Source organism: Salmo salar, chromosome 14, assembly GCF_965601325.2.
Source record: "Salmo salar chromosome 14, fSalSal1, whole genome shotgun sequence".
Lineage (NCBI taxonomy): Eukaryota > Metazoa > Chordata > Actinopteri > Salmoniformes > Salmonidae > Salmo > Salmo salar.
The window spans coordinates 29,757,728-29,770,974 of NC_138304.1; the positions used below are offsets into that span (position 1 = coordinate 29,757,728).

General features: G+C 41.1%; 3 protein-coding genes across 6 annotated transcripts in view; all 3 read right to left on the reverse strand.

The window, feature by feature from the left end:
- LOC106569189 (apoptosis regulator Bcl-2) overlaps window positions 1-2,342 on the reverse strand; it is a 49,820-nt gene extending 47,478 nt beyond the window's left edge. For 2 of the 3 annotated variants that reach the window (XM_014140280.3, XM_014140283.3), the window contains exon 1: window positions 1,196-2,342. In XM_014140280.3, coding sequence (XP_013995755.1) covers window positions 1,196-1,741 — 546 coding nt within the window. In that variant the 5' untranslated portion in view covers window positions 1,742-2,342. The remainder of the gene's footprint in view (window positions 1-1,195) is intronic. The other variant, XM_014140281.3, reaches the window with a different exon arrangement.
- Window positions 2,343-3,376: 1,034 nt separating this feature from the next.
- Window positions 3,377-11,082, reverse strand: LOC106569188 (3-dehydrosphinganine reductase). Its single transcript, XM_014140279.3, has 10 exons — window positions 10,642-11,082; window positions 10,091-10,180; window positions 8,559-8,615; window positions 8,303-8,368; window positions 8,108-8,203; window positions 7,087-7,278; window positions 6,877-6,960; window positions 6,694-6,777; window positions 6,423-6,524; window positions 3,377-6,165 (listed from the first exon to the last, which is right to left on the reverse strand). The coding sequence occupies exons 1-10, from the start codon at window positions 10,828-10,830 to the stop codon at window positions 6,046-6,048; spliced, it is 1,080 nt and encodes a 359-aa protein (XP_013995754.1). The 5' UTR covers window positions 10,831-11,082; the 3' UTR covers window positions 3,377-6,045.
- Window positions 11,083-11,405: 323 nt separating this feature from the next.
- The window catches only part of LOC106569187 (vacuolar protein sorting-associated protein 4B), a 32,749-nt gene continuing 30,907 nt past the window's right edge, over window positions 11,406-13,247 (reverse strand). For both annotated transcript variants that reach the window (XM_014140277.3, XM_014140278.3), the window contains one exon: window positions 11,406-13,147. In XM_014140277.3, the coding sequence (XP_013995752.1) occupies window positions 13,046-13,147 (102 nt within the window). In that variant the 3' untranslated portion in view covers window positions 11,406-13,045. The remainder of the gene's footprint in view (window positions 13,148-13,247) is intronic.

The window sequence follows — 13,247 nt, forward strand, 5'->3', positions numbered from 1 at the left end:
AAGTGAAATAATCTGTCTGTAATCAATTGTTGGAAAAATTACTTGTGTCATGCACAAAGTAGATGTCTTAACCGACTTGCCAAAACTATAGTTTGTTAACAAGAAATTTGTGGAGTCGTTGAAAAATGAGTTTTAATGACGCCAACCTAAGTGTATATAAACTTCCGACTTTAACTGTAGATAGATAGATAGATAGATAGATAGATAGATAGATAGATAGATAGATAGATAGATAGATAGATAGATAGATAGATAGATAGATAGATAGATAGATAGATAGATAGATAGATAGATAGATAGATAGATGAGTTTATTAGTCACATGCACAGGGTTGTAGATGTAATCGCAGGGTACAGTGGAATTCTTATGCTCTGAGCTCAAACAGTGCTGGTCAAAAAAAGAGAAGTGAATGACACAATAATAAACATAACAATAATAATAATAATATACACCGAATGTACAAAACATTATGAAAACCTGGTCTTTCCATGACATAAACTGACCAGGTGAATCCAGGTGAACGCTATGATCCCTTATTGATGTCACGTGTTAAATCCACTTCAATCAGTGTAGATCAAGGGGAGGAGACAGGTTAAAGAAGGATTTTTAAACCTTGAGACAATTGAGACAGGGATTGTATATGTGTGCCATTCAGAGGGTGAATGGGCAAGACACAATATGTATGTGCCTTTAAATGGGCTAGGGTAGTAAGTGCCAGGCGCACAGGTTTGTTTCAAAAACTACAATGCTGCTGGGTTTTCACGCTCAAGAGTTTCCTGTGTGTATCAAGAATGGTCCACCACCCAAAGGCCTTCCAGTCAATTTGACACAACTGTGGGAAGCATTGGAGTCAACATGGGCCAGCATCTGCTTTCAGACTTTATAGAGCATGCCCCGACGAATTGAGTCCGTTCTGAGGGCAAAATGGGGGGTGTAACTCAATATTTGTAAGGTGTTCTGACTTCAGTCGGTTACAGTCGGCTGAGGCGGGCTTTAGAGCGTGAGGAGGTGTGACAGATACTGTAATATCTTATTGGCCAGACATGCTAGACAAACAGCCTGAATATCAAATCAGGAACACTAAAATATGATATCGTTAATATCCAGACATTCCCACCGCATCATGCGTAATGTAGCCTAGCCTACGCATAAATCAACGTGATATCGGGCAATTCAAAGCAGAGATTACACCTACCCATCCCCCGTTCTCTTGAATCCAGCTGTGCAGCGGTCCATTTAGATACTCCGTCATCCACCCGGCGATGTGGTCAACCTGCGACGTCATTTCCTTGTTCACGCATTCCACACATATTGTGCCCCCGAACTCGAAGAAGGCGACAATTCGTCCCCAGTTAACCCCGTCCCTGAACAGCTCGTCTATCACCTCTCTGAATCTCCTTTCTGCCATAGAAGACGTGAGATACAATTGGTGTGACATCTCCGCAAAGTCGGGCTGGTACAGTCGTTCGAGTTCGTCCCCGGCCTCACGCAAAACTCTGTGAATAGCTGCATGCGGGTCCGTTTGGGAGAGCCGTTTGGAAAGATGGGGGACGCTGCCCGGTCTGGCGTTATTGGCCCCGTGGCACCGCCGTGCCAAACCAGGCGGAGGAGAAATCATCGACCCATTATTATCAGCATCTTCCTCATCCTCGGCATTCTCGAAATCCCACGCATATCCCCTTTTCAAGAGTTTGTGACAAATGTACTTTTCCACTATACAGCGGTTGTCGTCGTTTGCCATTATGATTGGCACTGATAATGACCTCCACAATCCTAGTTTTTAAGAATAATACATCGTACTTATAAACATGCACTGCTCCGCGCAATACATCAGATCAAACGAAAAGTGTATTTCTGAGAAAAGGCGCTGGTCAAGTTTATCGGATACTATCGAACCGTGCAGAACGAAACACGGGAGCGATGTGCGTGGATTGAAAAACTGTCCCTTCACCCAACTAGGCTGAAACCGTGAAAAAGTCCAAGTATATCCACGTAAGAATATCAAAATGTTTCCCAAATTGTGCTGTCAAAAGGAAATATTCGAAGCCTTGCTCAAAAAGTGGCTAGTGTTATCTGTAGACTCCCAAATCCAGACAACCAGAAATACGGAAGAGATTCAAATATTCTCGATATGCACATAATGTAGCCTACACTACAAAAATAAATACATGACCGAAAAACCACATGAGAAGATCAACGTCGCATGCATCCAGAATATGATACCGCAAACTATCCTAGCGCCTTGTTACGCGTACGGAGAGCCATTTCGAGGGACTGTGCAGTGAAGACTGTATCCCACAATAATATTGCTGCCTGTGTTCCAGCTACACACTGAGGGTTGGATGAACATTCTTTGCTGCTTTGCTGGTGAGGTATTTCTTACGTCACCCATACAAAGTTATCACTTGTGCATTTGGAAATTGCAAGTAGGCCTATGTGTCCTTCCTATTTGGTTACGTTTGATCTGTAGAGAAATTTATGCCATGATAGGCATGATAGGATTTTAACCTTTAATTCTTATCTAATGCAGAAAATGGTGCTATAACCCTAACATTTCCCCAATATTTTATGGCTCGAAATATGATGAATAGCCATTTTAACTATTACAAACAGTAGCCTATCAATTCGGATCAAGTTGTAGAAATTGATGAACCTTGCCTTATTTGAAGAATTGGGAGCTTCAAGCTTGCTTTCTTTAGCCCTGCCTGATTAATAATTGCTGAGCCCTTACTAGACAGGACTACACCATTCTGATTCCCCATGAGGGGACTGCTTTTATCTAGCATCCTTATGGACATCCATCCATCTCATTGGTGGACATATATTTTGATGTTCTCTGCGTTTTTCTCTCTCTTCCAGTGTGTCTGTGTATATCTCGCTCAGTCTCTCTACCTGCCTATATCTTCTACACATTCTCTGACAGGGCAACGCAGCCTCTAAATCCCCATGCAGTCTTCCTGCTGATCTGAGGGCACTATACAATAGCTAGTGTCTGCCCAGGCTGTTCTGTTCCCATTATGGAAGATGAAAGCCTTCTCAAACAGAACACGTAAAACTTAACACCTGCCCCCCAACACGCACCTACTGTACATCAAAACTGTATAATGGTATGGAGTGGCACAGAACACCCACTCCACTCAGCTTCTGAATACACAGGAGTCAGGATTGATCAACTGTAGCCATAGTCCAACCCTCAGCAACTGAATAATGTAAGGTCAGAATTCAGCAAACACAGCTACACATACAGTATAGGTTATACAGAATCACACAAAAGTTATTGAAAACAATAGGAGACTAAACATAGTTGTGTTTTAAAAGGCCTGCATCAACAGTACTGAGAGCAGACAAAAACAGAGGGCATTTAGCAGAGGAAATGTCATTTTCCAAAGTTATTTATTTAGTTTTATCATGTAAGAAAATAAGACAAAGCAACATTGTTCTACTCCTTACATTTTTCTTTTCAATGGCACACAAGGTGAAATTCGTACACATTTGGCCAAAACAAAATGAAACACAACCAATAACATAGGAACACAAGCAGAATGATAATATTCAGTAGCACTGTACTTAAACATTTTATAATCTTCTTTTAAATATCTCTGGACAACACCAACAAATGGGAAAACTAGAGTGTGAGTGAGCGGTTTAACAATGGTACAACTTGTTGTAGTGTTTTAACATATCGTAAGCATAGGCGTGATTTGCAAAGCTTAAAATGTGTTCAAACAAAATATATTTTTCCATGAGCTACATATTATATCAAATGTCTATAAACTTCAACATATATGTGTTGCTACCTAAAGATGAAAGTGAGTCAAAGCTAACAATGTACAGATGAGGAAATGACAGGTATCGACAAACTAAGCGCTGGACAGTGACAAATGTGCCTTGAACCAATGTCAAATGAGAACCTCAGAGTTGAATCATCCGTTCTCACTTTCTTATTTTGGGTTTGAGTAAGGCCTTTTTGTACAAAAACTAAACTGAAATTGACAAAGAAAATACACCAAAACAGTTGGCATTTTCGCAGAAAAATCGAATGAACTGGTAAACCACAAGCGGCTTAAGCCACATTATTTTCTGTGAATAAATTCCATTATTTTAGCATTAACATCATTCGTAGTTCTCTCTTAAGGCTTGGAATGGGTCCCCACAATTGTAGTGCTTGGCTGAACTACAAACTGTTTCTAGGATAGTACAGACCAGCAACATCAAACAAAATAAATCTCAAGTAGTTACATTGCATTTACAGAAATGGTCTCTTAATACATTTTGGCATTCAAATATTGGCGGATAAAAAAAAAGTATACTTTCTGATTCGTAGCCTATGGTTTGCATTAAAGTTCAGTACATTCTCCCCACAGTTGATGGATGGAAGGAAGACTTGCATGAGTTCACATTTTATCTTTTCTCTCCCCAATAAGCAGAATGTTGAGAAGGTAAGAAGGTAAGGTAAATACGAGATGTTTAAAAGGCTTGGAGTTAGAGGACTTCAGGAAGGAACTGTTAATACTTACTGAGACAAATTACACTCAGTTAAGAGAGTAAGAGAGTATAGGATAGTGTCCACGGTGACTGTGGATGAAATGTAAAATTAGACAGTACAATAGCACACATAGTTCCTTCATGTTGCTCTGCACAGACTGAGTTTGCCAGTCCCTCTTAATCTCTTGGCCGCTATATAAAATAGAGCTCTAGTGCCCTCTCTAGGACTGAAGGGTCTTTGCTGGAACCTGCGAGTCACACCCCACGCCTTGTCTAGACACCACCCCATCACTTTAAATCACAGACCCCTACTTGGATGCTACGTGGCAAAATATGTGCACAGATCACACATACACAGAGATCAACAACTGATAAGACATCATAGGAAGACAGGAAATAGTGAATGAGGCTGGCATCAGATGTTAGCGGATTTGTTCTCATACTACATCGCACAACTGTCCTATGCCTACTTTTTACATACCGCTTCTACCTCAGGTAAGAAACACAAGTAAAATGTGAAAGTGGCATGCAAATAAGAGGAATATAGGTTTTTCTTTTTTCCCCAGCCAGCACCAGTGTCCAATGGCTTCTCTTTCTCCCTGGAGTAGGTTTGGTCAGTGTACAGTCATTTAAACACATTGTAACACTGCATTAAAATCTTTTCCCTCGGCTTCTTCACACGGCTCCTACACAGCACACACATTCTCTCGTACTTGCACATACAATCATTTTACCTAAAAATGCCTTGGATGATAATTTCCGGGAAGCAAATTTAAATTTTTGCTTTGCCCCCTCTCATCACTGTTAAATCCCATCTAAGCTCTGTTAATGCATCCACAGCACGGGCCAATACATCACTCTACATAAGCAGCACATGGAAGGGCACAGGGTGACACAGAGGGAATAAAGAGAAGCTTTGCCTGCAAAGCTTGGGAAGGAAGGAGGAACACATTTGGTGAAAATAACAGTAGTTTGACGTGATAAAGATAGCTTACTCAAAATGGTCTGTATGACACATGGTTAGTTAGTGTTCTTGTTTCTTCTGATTCTTGGGAAGGGATTGCAGGTCAACATGCTGACATAACCAGTCAGACTGGCAATCCCTTACTTTCCACTCTGCATGGAAAAAATAGGAGGATAGGGTGGCCCAAAAGTAGGCTAACGTTTCAGGTGTTGACAAGGCCTACTTTAACAGCAAGCTAGTAGTGTTTAGTCTGCCCTCATAGACCCTTGGGTAAAGCAGCCTTAACAATAAAAGCAGGTATACAGTTACAATTAAAACGTTTCACAGAGCACTTGAGTAAACAATATCACTGGAATGATGAAAAAATGTGGACAAACAATTGAGTGCCAAGAATTGTATGTGTTACATAATAAGTAACAGGACACCCGCCATTTTCTTTACTTCGGTATTATCACTGGCGCACGAGCTATCTGGCCATTTAGCCTGTCCAGGGTTGTGCCCTCTAAGGAATGGAGGGGAGAGAGGAGAGGAGAGGAGGGCTGGCTGGGGTGAGTTCTCCAGTGGCTATAATAGTGGAGGATAGAGGCGGGGGGTTGTTACTCCCTCTTGTCCGCTGCTTTGGCCTGCTCCCTCTGGATCATACAGCGACGCACAATGCTGTCGAAACTCCCCAGGTAGAACAGAGCAATGGTCCGGAACAGCCCCATGGTTACAATCTGCACAGAGATCAGAGGCCACATTAACAATTTGGGCTCTAGACACTAACAGACAGTTTTGGGACAATCTATTATTATGTTATAACCATAGAATTGTCATATTTCTATCTCTATGGTTACAATAGATGTGTAATAGATACCAAAGCCATTTTGTAAGTTGATAGTTAAGGTTCAGTTAACACATGTTTACCAAAATAGTAATATTTGGGGTGTGTTGTAGTGGGACAGTGACAGTGCTGTTCCTGTCCTGTAGTTACCTGCTGGAGGCCCTCTGTGATGGAGGTGACTGGTGACATTCCACAGGTGAGAGCTGAGAGCATGTAGCCGTCAGGCCCCACAGAGCTGTTAAAGTTCCCCTGCTGTGGGGGGCACAAAGACATGACCGTCAGAAAAACTGCTTTATCACACTTTTAGAGAGCAATTCTCTCTGTGTTTCTGACTGGAAGGTATTTATTGATGAAGGTTTTTATGTAGGCCTGAGGCCTGCTGAATTTCATAGTGACATTTGCTGAGAATGCAATGTCTTACCACTGCATCCTTGACAACGATCTTAGCCACCTGCTCGGGCTGAGTCACCCCAGATGTCTCAGAGATCAGCCTAGTCTCTAAAGGCTATGGAAGGACAAAGAGACAAAATATAACATGAGGCGTTAGAATAAAAGACAAAATATGAGAGAGTTTCCACTTTCCCCTTTTCATGAGGAGACTCACCTTTGTCCTATTCTCCTCTGCTAGTCCTGGAGTGTCAGTGTCAGGGGGGTAGGCCACCGTTACATAAATGTTATATGGCTTCATCTGCAGGGACGAGTAGAGGAAAGAGTGCTTTCATCCTTAAAGAGACTTATCCACATTTTTATGTTGTGAATTTGACCTATTGTTCCCCAATGTGGGCAGGAAAAGGAACTATTGTATACTACTCACCTCCATCTGCAGGGACTCAGCCAGACCACGTAGGGCAAATTTGGACGGAGAGTAGGCTGTGTAGCCGAACAGGCCGATCTGGCCAGCCTGGGAGGAGATAAACATGATGCGTCCCATCCTACGCTCCTTCATTGTGGTGATTACAGCCCGTGTGGGATACACACTGCCCAGGTAGTTCACCTCCATCATACTCTGTTATAGACAAGGGAAGGATCACAAAAAGTTATGAATGTATTATTATTAATAAAAGGTATATTATTACTCATAGACTGAATAATATACATACTATCAGAGTATTCACTTGAGAAAACAGCCTCCTGACATGGTAATTGTTATATTTCTGAGCAGTTTCCATGGTAATAGCATTTCTATGGGGTGAGGTCTAATGACTTCAGACCCTTAACGAGGCATGTGACCAGCAGTGAAATGCCAGGATGAGAAGGAACTAGCTAGCAGCACCAGCACAGCCCAGTTCCCCCCAAGAAAGCTAATGAAGCACATTAAATACATTAGGATGTGGGGAACACACACACAATCACATTTTCCATTGGTCATGATTATTATCTTAGTATCAGAATAATCCCTTCATGCACACACACTTGCAACGTGTACACACAACCTAATTTTGCCTGGGTCATTATTTCAGTATTGGTACCTTCCCTTCACTGTCCCTCTAGAGTGAAGAAACCTGCCACCTCTTCAGTCTGGAATTAAACCCCTCTCTCATTCTTCCACTGCAATTACATCTGCAGCAGACCTAGACTGCAATCCAATCTAACCTTCTGGCTCACTAGCTGCCTTTAAACTGAACCCTTGGTTCCACCTTGGACAGACATCAAACCTTTTGAATCTTCAATCTGGGAAACATCTTGTCTCATTGCCTATTCAGAGTTAGTTTCAAATTATGTTCATTTTGGCACAACATCAAGGTTTTCTGAGGCACACACTGTAAGGAGTTGGGTTTCTGCGTTCTCCCTTCCAGACCTGTCGGTCTATTCACCTCATTAGTTCCAGTACTTACTCTGAAGCGCTCCACATCCACCTCCTCAAACTTCCCAGAGAAGGACGTCCCAGCACAGTTCACCAGCATGTCCACCGGACCAAGCTTTTCTTGGCACTAGATGGATGAAATTATATTGATATTGTTACTTGCAGAGAATTATTAAAAAGTTAGGAATTGATATGATGGAAAAGGCCCCTATCACTTGTGATTTACCTGCTTAATCACACTTTCCACCTGTCTGTAGTCCTTGGACACGTCAACTGATATGCAGAGCACCACCTGAGTGGAAGAGGAATACAAATTCCAAAACAGTCAGCGGTCAAGTGAGTTGCTAATGAGATCATCCAGGTCAACATTCAATGATTTTCTTGCCCCCCCCCCCCCCCCCCAAAGAAAAACAAGAACAACAAAAACATTGTCCTTCATCCACGTTGTCCCAAAACATGTACTGTAGCAACATAATACATACCTGCTTGTCATTAATGGCACATTTCTCCACTTCTTTTTTCGCTTGAACCAATTTACTCTAAAGGAAATTAAAGAATAATTGATAAATGTGCTGGCTGAGTGATGCGCTGAAAAAAATATATCTACACTGCCGTTCAAAAGTTTGGGGTCACTTCGAAATTTCCTCGTTTTTGAAAGAAAAGCAATTTTTTTGGTCCATTAAAATAACATCAAATTGATTAGAAATACAGTGTAGACACCGTTAATGTTGTAAATGAATATTGTATCTGGAAATTGTCGTTTTTTTTAATGGAATATCTACATAGGCCCATTATCAGTAACCATCACTCCTGTGTTCCAACAGACGCCTCACAAGTCCTAAACTGGCAGCTTCATTAAATAGTACCCGCAAAACACCAGTCTCAATGTCAACAGTGAAGATGCGACTCGGGATGCTGGCCTTCTAGGCAGAGTTACAAAGAAAAAGCCATATCTCAGACTGGCCAATAAAAATAAAAGATTAAGATGGGCAAAAGAACACAGACACTGGACAGAGGAACCCTGCCTAGAAGGCCAGAATCCCGGAGTCACCTCTTCACTGTTGATGTTGAGACTGGTGTTTTGCGGGTACTATTTAATGAGCTGTCAGCAGTTGAGGACTTGTGAGGGGTCTGTTTCTCAAACTAGACACTCTAATGTACTTGTCCTCTTGCTCAGTTGCGCACCGGGGCCTCCCACTCCTCTTTCTACTCTGGTTAGAGACAGTTTGCACTGTTCTGTGAAAGGAGTACTATATAGCGTTGTATGAGATCTTCAGTTTCTTGACAATTTCTCGCATGGATTAGCCTTCATTTCTCAGAACAAGAATAGACTGACGAGATTCAGAAGAAAGTTATTTGTTTCTGGCCATTTTGAGCCTGTAATCAAACCCACAAATGCTGATGCTCCAGATATTCAACTAGTCTAAAGAAGGCCAGTTTTATTGCTTCTTTAATCAGAACACAGTTTTCAGCTGTGCTAACGTAATTGCAAAAGGGTTTTCTAATGATCAATTAGCCTTTTAAAATGATAAACTTGGATTAACTAACACAACGTGCCATTGGAACACAGGAGTGATGGTTGCTGATAATGGGCCTTTGTACACCTATGTAGATATTCCATAAAAAATGTGCAGTTTCCAGCTACAATAGTCATTTACAACATTAACAATGTCTACACTGTATTTCTGATCAATTTCACGTTATTTTAATGGACACATTGTTTTTGCTTTTCTTTCAAAAACAAGGACATTTCTAAGTGACCCCAAACTTTTTAACGGTAGTGTATATAATTATACGAAGCATGTGTGCGCCTAAATTGGGAAATGTAGACATTTTGGAGCACAATAAAACATATTTGACGTAAACAAGCTAGAATCCTTAATTTTTCTAGGCGCACTAGTGTTCCTAAATAAAAGTTCCAGGTCACAGCAAAATATTTAGCCGCATATGCAAGTAAAATGGTTGCACTGTAGAGCCCTGCAAGGATGTTGATTTGAAGTGGATTTCTACTCACCTCATCTCTTGCCACTAGTGTGATGAAGGCTCCTTGTCTGTAGCACTCCATAGCAATGCTTTTTCCTATTCCACTGGAACCTCCAGTGACCTGTGGGTTGAAAGGTGGTGGCAGGTGAGAGAGGGTCATTCCCCTTAAAAAGTTAAATACAAGGGGTGGTCCCCTAGCGTCAAAGTCCAACTTACAGTATATACAGTAGGTCATTAGAATGTAGCTTTTTTTCAAGTTAGTACATGTGTTTCTGCTAAAACGTATAGTCATTTCTACGAAATTGAGTGTCATTGACTGGCTGGCCTACTTATTGCCATACTAGAGTTTTCACTTTTAGCTTGCAACATGTTGCAAAAGACGATACATTGTCAACTCTGTTACAAGCTATCAATTAATTGTGGGCGTGTGCAAGCGCCGTTACGAAACACCTTCACCTGCAACACCCTATAAAATCTACGGTACAATGGTTATGCAATGCAACGTAGCTAACATAGTACCTTGTTTTTAACTAGCAAGTCTGAATATGATACCGTTGTCTAGTTATGGCAATGAGCACTTACCACGACGTGGGCCCCATTTAATTTGAGAGGTTTGGGGCTAATCAAAGGGGATATCATGTATAACAGCAACACGAAGGCAACGACGAATGCAACAACGACTAGAAGCATAATGAAAGGCAAAAGGAGCCACCAGGAACTGAAGAAAAGCCAATCCGTGATCGTTGAACTCAAACCTTCCTCAGAGGACATGGGTGAAGCTGGCAGTTCGGTTAGCTTCTAGACTCAGTAGGGGCGAATCGCGGGGGCTTGCGCTTGTCAAAAGGAGTGGCGATGAAACACAGAGTTTTCTAGCAGTATATTTGGCAGCGTGTCAGAGGGTTTGCTTCCAAGATAAAATGCCGTGGTGGACCTTGGATCTACGATATTTTCCTGCCTAGCTGCAATATGAACCAAAACAAGTCGTATTGTGCACTTTGAACGGATGCGACAATTTCACCACCGTTCTAGGTATTTGTAGTTTTTAAACCACGAAGCAAACTGCCACCTAACCGAGGTTTGCTCAGTTTAAGGACAACACTTCCCAAAATGCAATGGTGTACTTCCTTATAGTTGGTGCAACCATTTTATTCTACCGACATAACTATCTCCATCGCCAGATCTAGATCCCCCTCAATGTTGTCAAATGAGATATATATTTGTTTAACCTGTATTTAACTAGGCAAGTCAGTTAAGAACAGTCTTATTTACAATGACGGATATTGGCATTTGTAAAGATTCATTTGAATCCTCAACCTGGACCATGAGACAATACTTTAAGTCAAATGTTCTCAATATTACTTTTATTTACATAAGCATGGGAAAGAAAACCATATACATTGACTTTTCCACTCACTGATTGATACAGTATATGATATCTGTATGTTTCTCTACACTTTTATAGTGAGTTAAAAAGACAACACAAAAGATGTCCAACACTTTGAAAGGCTTGTCTTCAGAATACAATCTATATAAGATAAGAGTTTACATGAAATGTGCAAATCTATTACATTTCAATACAACGATGACAAAACACACAATATAGCTGTGCCTCTGGATATCAACTTCCACGTTTTTAAATGAACCAAACAAAATAACAAATGTATATGTTCTTACTACCTAAACCTGTTTCAGAAGGCACATGGTGCGCATTGCCACATCTTAAAAGGTAGTTCAAGCGAGCTGCATTCCACCAATGCCATAACAAAAAGGACATGACGCTGTTATGTGCCTAAAATGTCAATTTCAGGTTACCTCTACAATTCCATTCACAAAAGTATTAGCCCCGTTGTTTTGTCAGCACTGTTAGACAGTGTGACTGGATCTCCAAAAGGCATCTCTTTTCAGTAGTTCATGTTGGGAAGATAAGCAATATGTAACAGAAAAATATGTATGGTGTGGATGGTCAGGGGGAAAAGTATTGAATCCTAGTCTATAAGGTGTCTGGTCCAGTACTTTTGGTGATCCTGACAGTTTAAATCAGAATGACAATGAACAAACCAGAGTAGCCTTCCTGGAAAAAAAAAGAAAAAAAGGTACATATACACAATATGTCGTTTCCATCCCGATTGTTGTCGGTAGTTCTTTTAACCCTAGCCGAAGCCCCACAAATATCTTGTGTATGTAGAATGACAAATACATTTGCAGTGCTTCAGCTACCCAAACCCATGTCTTTTACACCACCTTGAGACTACAAAGGCCTTTGAAAGTACAAATGGCATGCATTGTACATTTCATTCTCTCCAGACCAAAGAGCCAAACATCTCCATAAAGTATCTACTATAAAAGGAGTTCTCTCTTGTGTACAAAAATAAGTAGAGTATATGGGTGCTTACACTGACAAGTGAGGTGCAATTTAACTGATGGCAAGTGGTACTTAAACTGAGCTTAGATATGTATTGGGGAAGTTAGATAAGCACTCTGCACAATAAGCAGCATCTTAATTTGGTTAACAAGCTTGTATCGGGAACTCGAATCAAACTCCCAATGACTTCAAAGCATGACATATGCAAATGTTTGAGTTGAGCATTGTTCTCAAGTCAGGATTCGGGCCAAGATGCTGCTAAACAGATTCCACAGAACATATGCCTATGTAACACCAAGGTTCTTCATTTCCATGCAGCTTTCCATCCACCAATCAAGTCTACCTCAGACATCTTGCAGTGAAGTGATCCGTAATTCTTTGGACATGGGGGGCATCTAAGAAAATATCCACGTTTGTTTAACCCCTTATGTGGCCAATAGTCAAGCTCAGTAGAGCCATAGAAATAGATTTGACTTAAATGGGGATGTCTGTTCTAGTAATTCTATTTCTATGAGTAGAGCAGTCATGTGGCACACTTCTGATGAGCCAACAGAGCCTGAAGGGGAGAATGAACACTTTAATACAATCATAATATTTGCTTTGGTAAAAACAAAAATGCCACATTTAGCCCTCCTGTCCAAAGTCATCTGTGAATTTTCTCAGTTTGTCCAAATCATGATCGTTGACAGTTGGCTTCGTGCTGGACAGGGACCTCAGCATGTCAGACTGCAAAGAATAAAGAGAGAGACATGATCAAGGGTTATTCAACAATCTTGTTTTCCCCAAAACATTACCATTGAGACGGAGAAACAGATAACTGAATAAT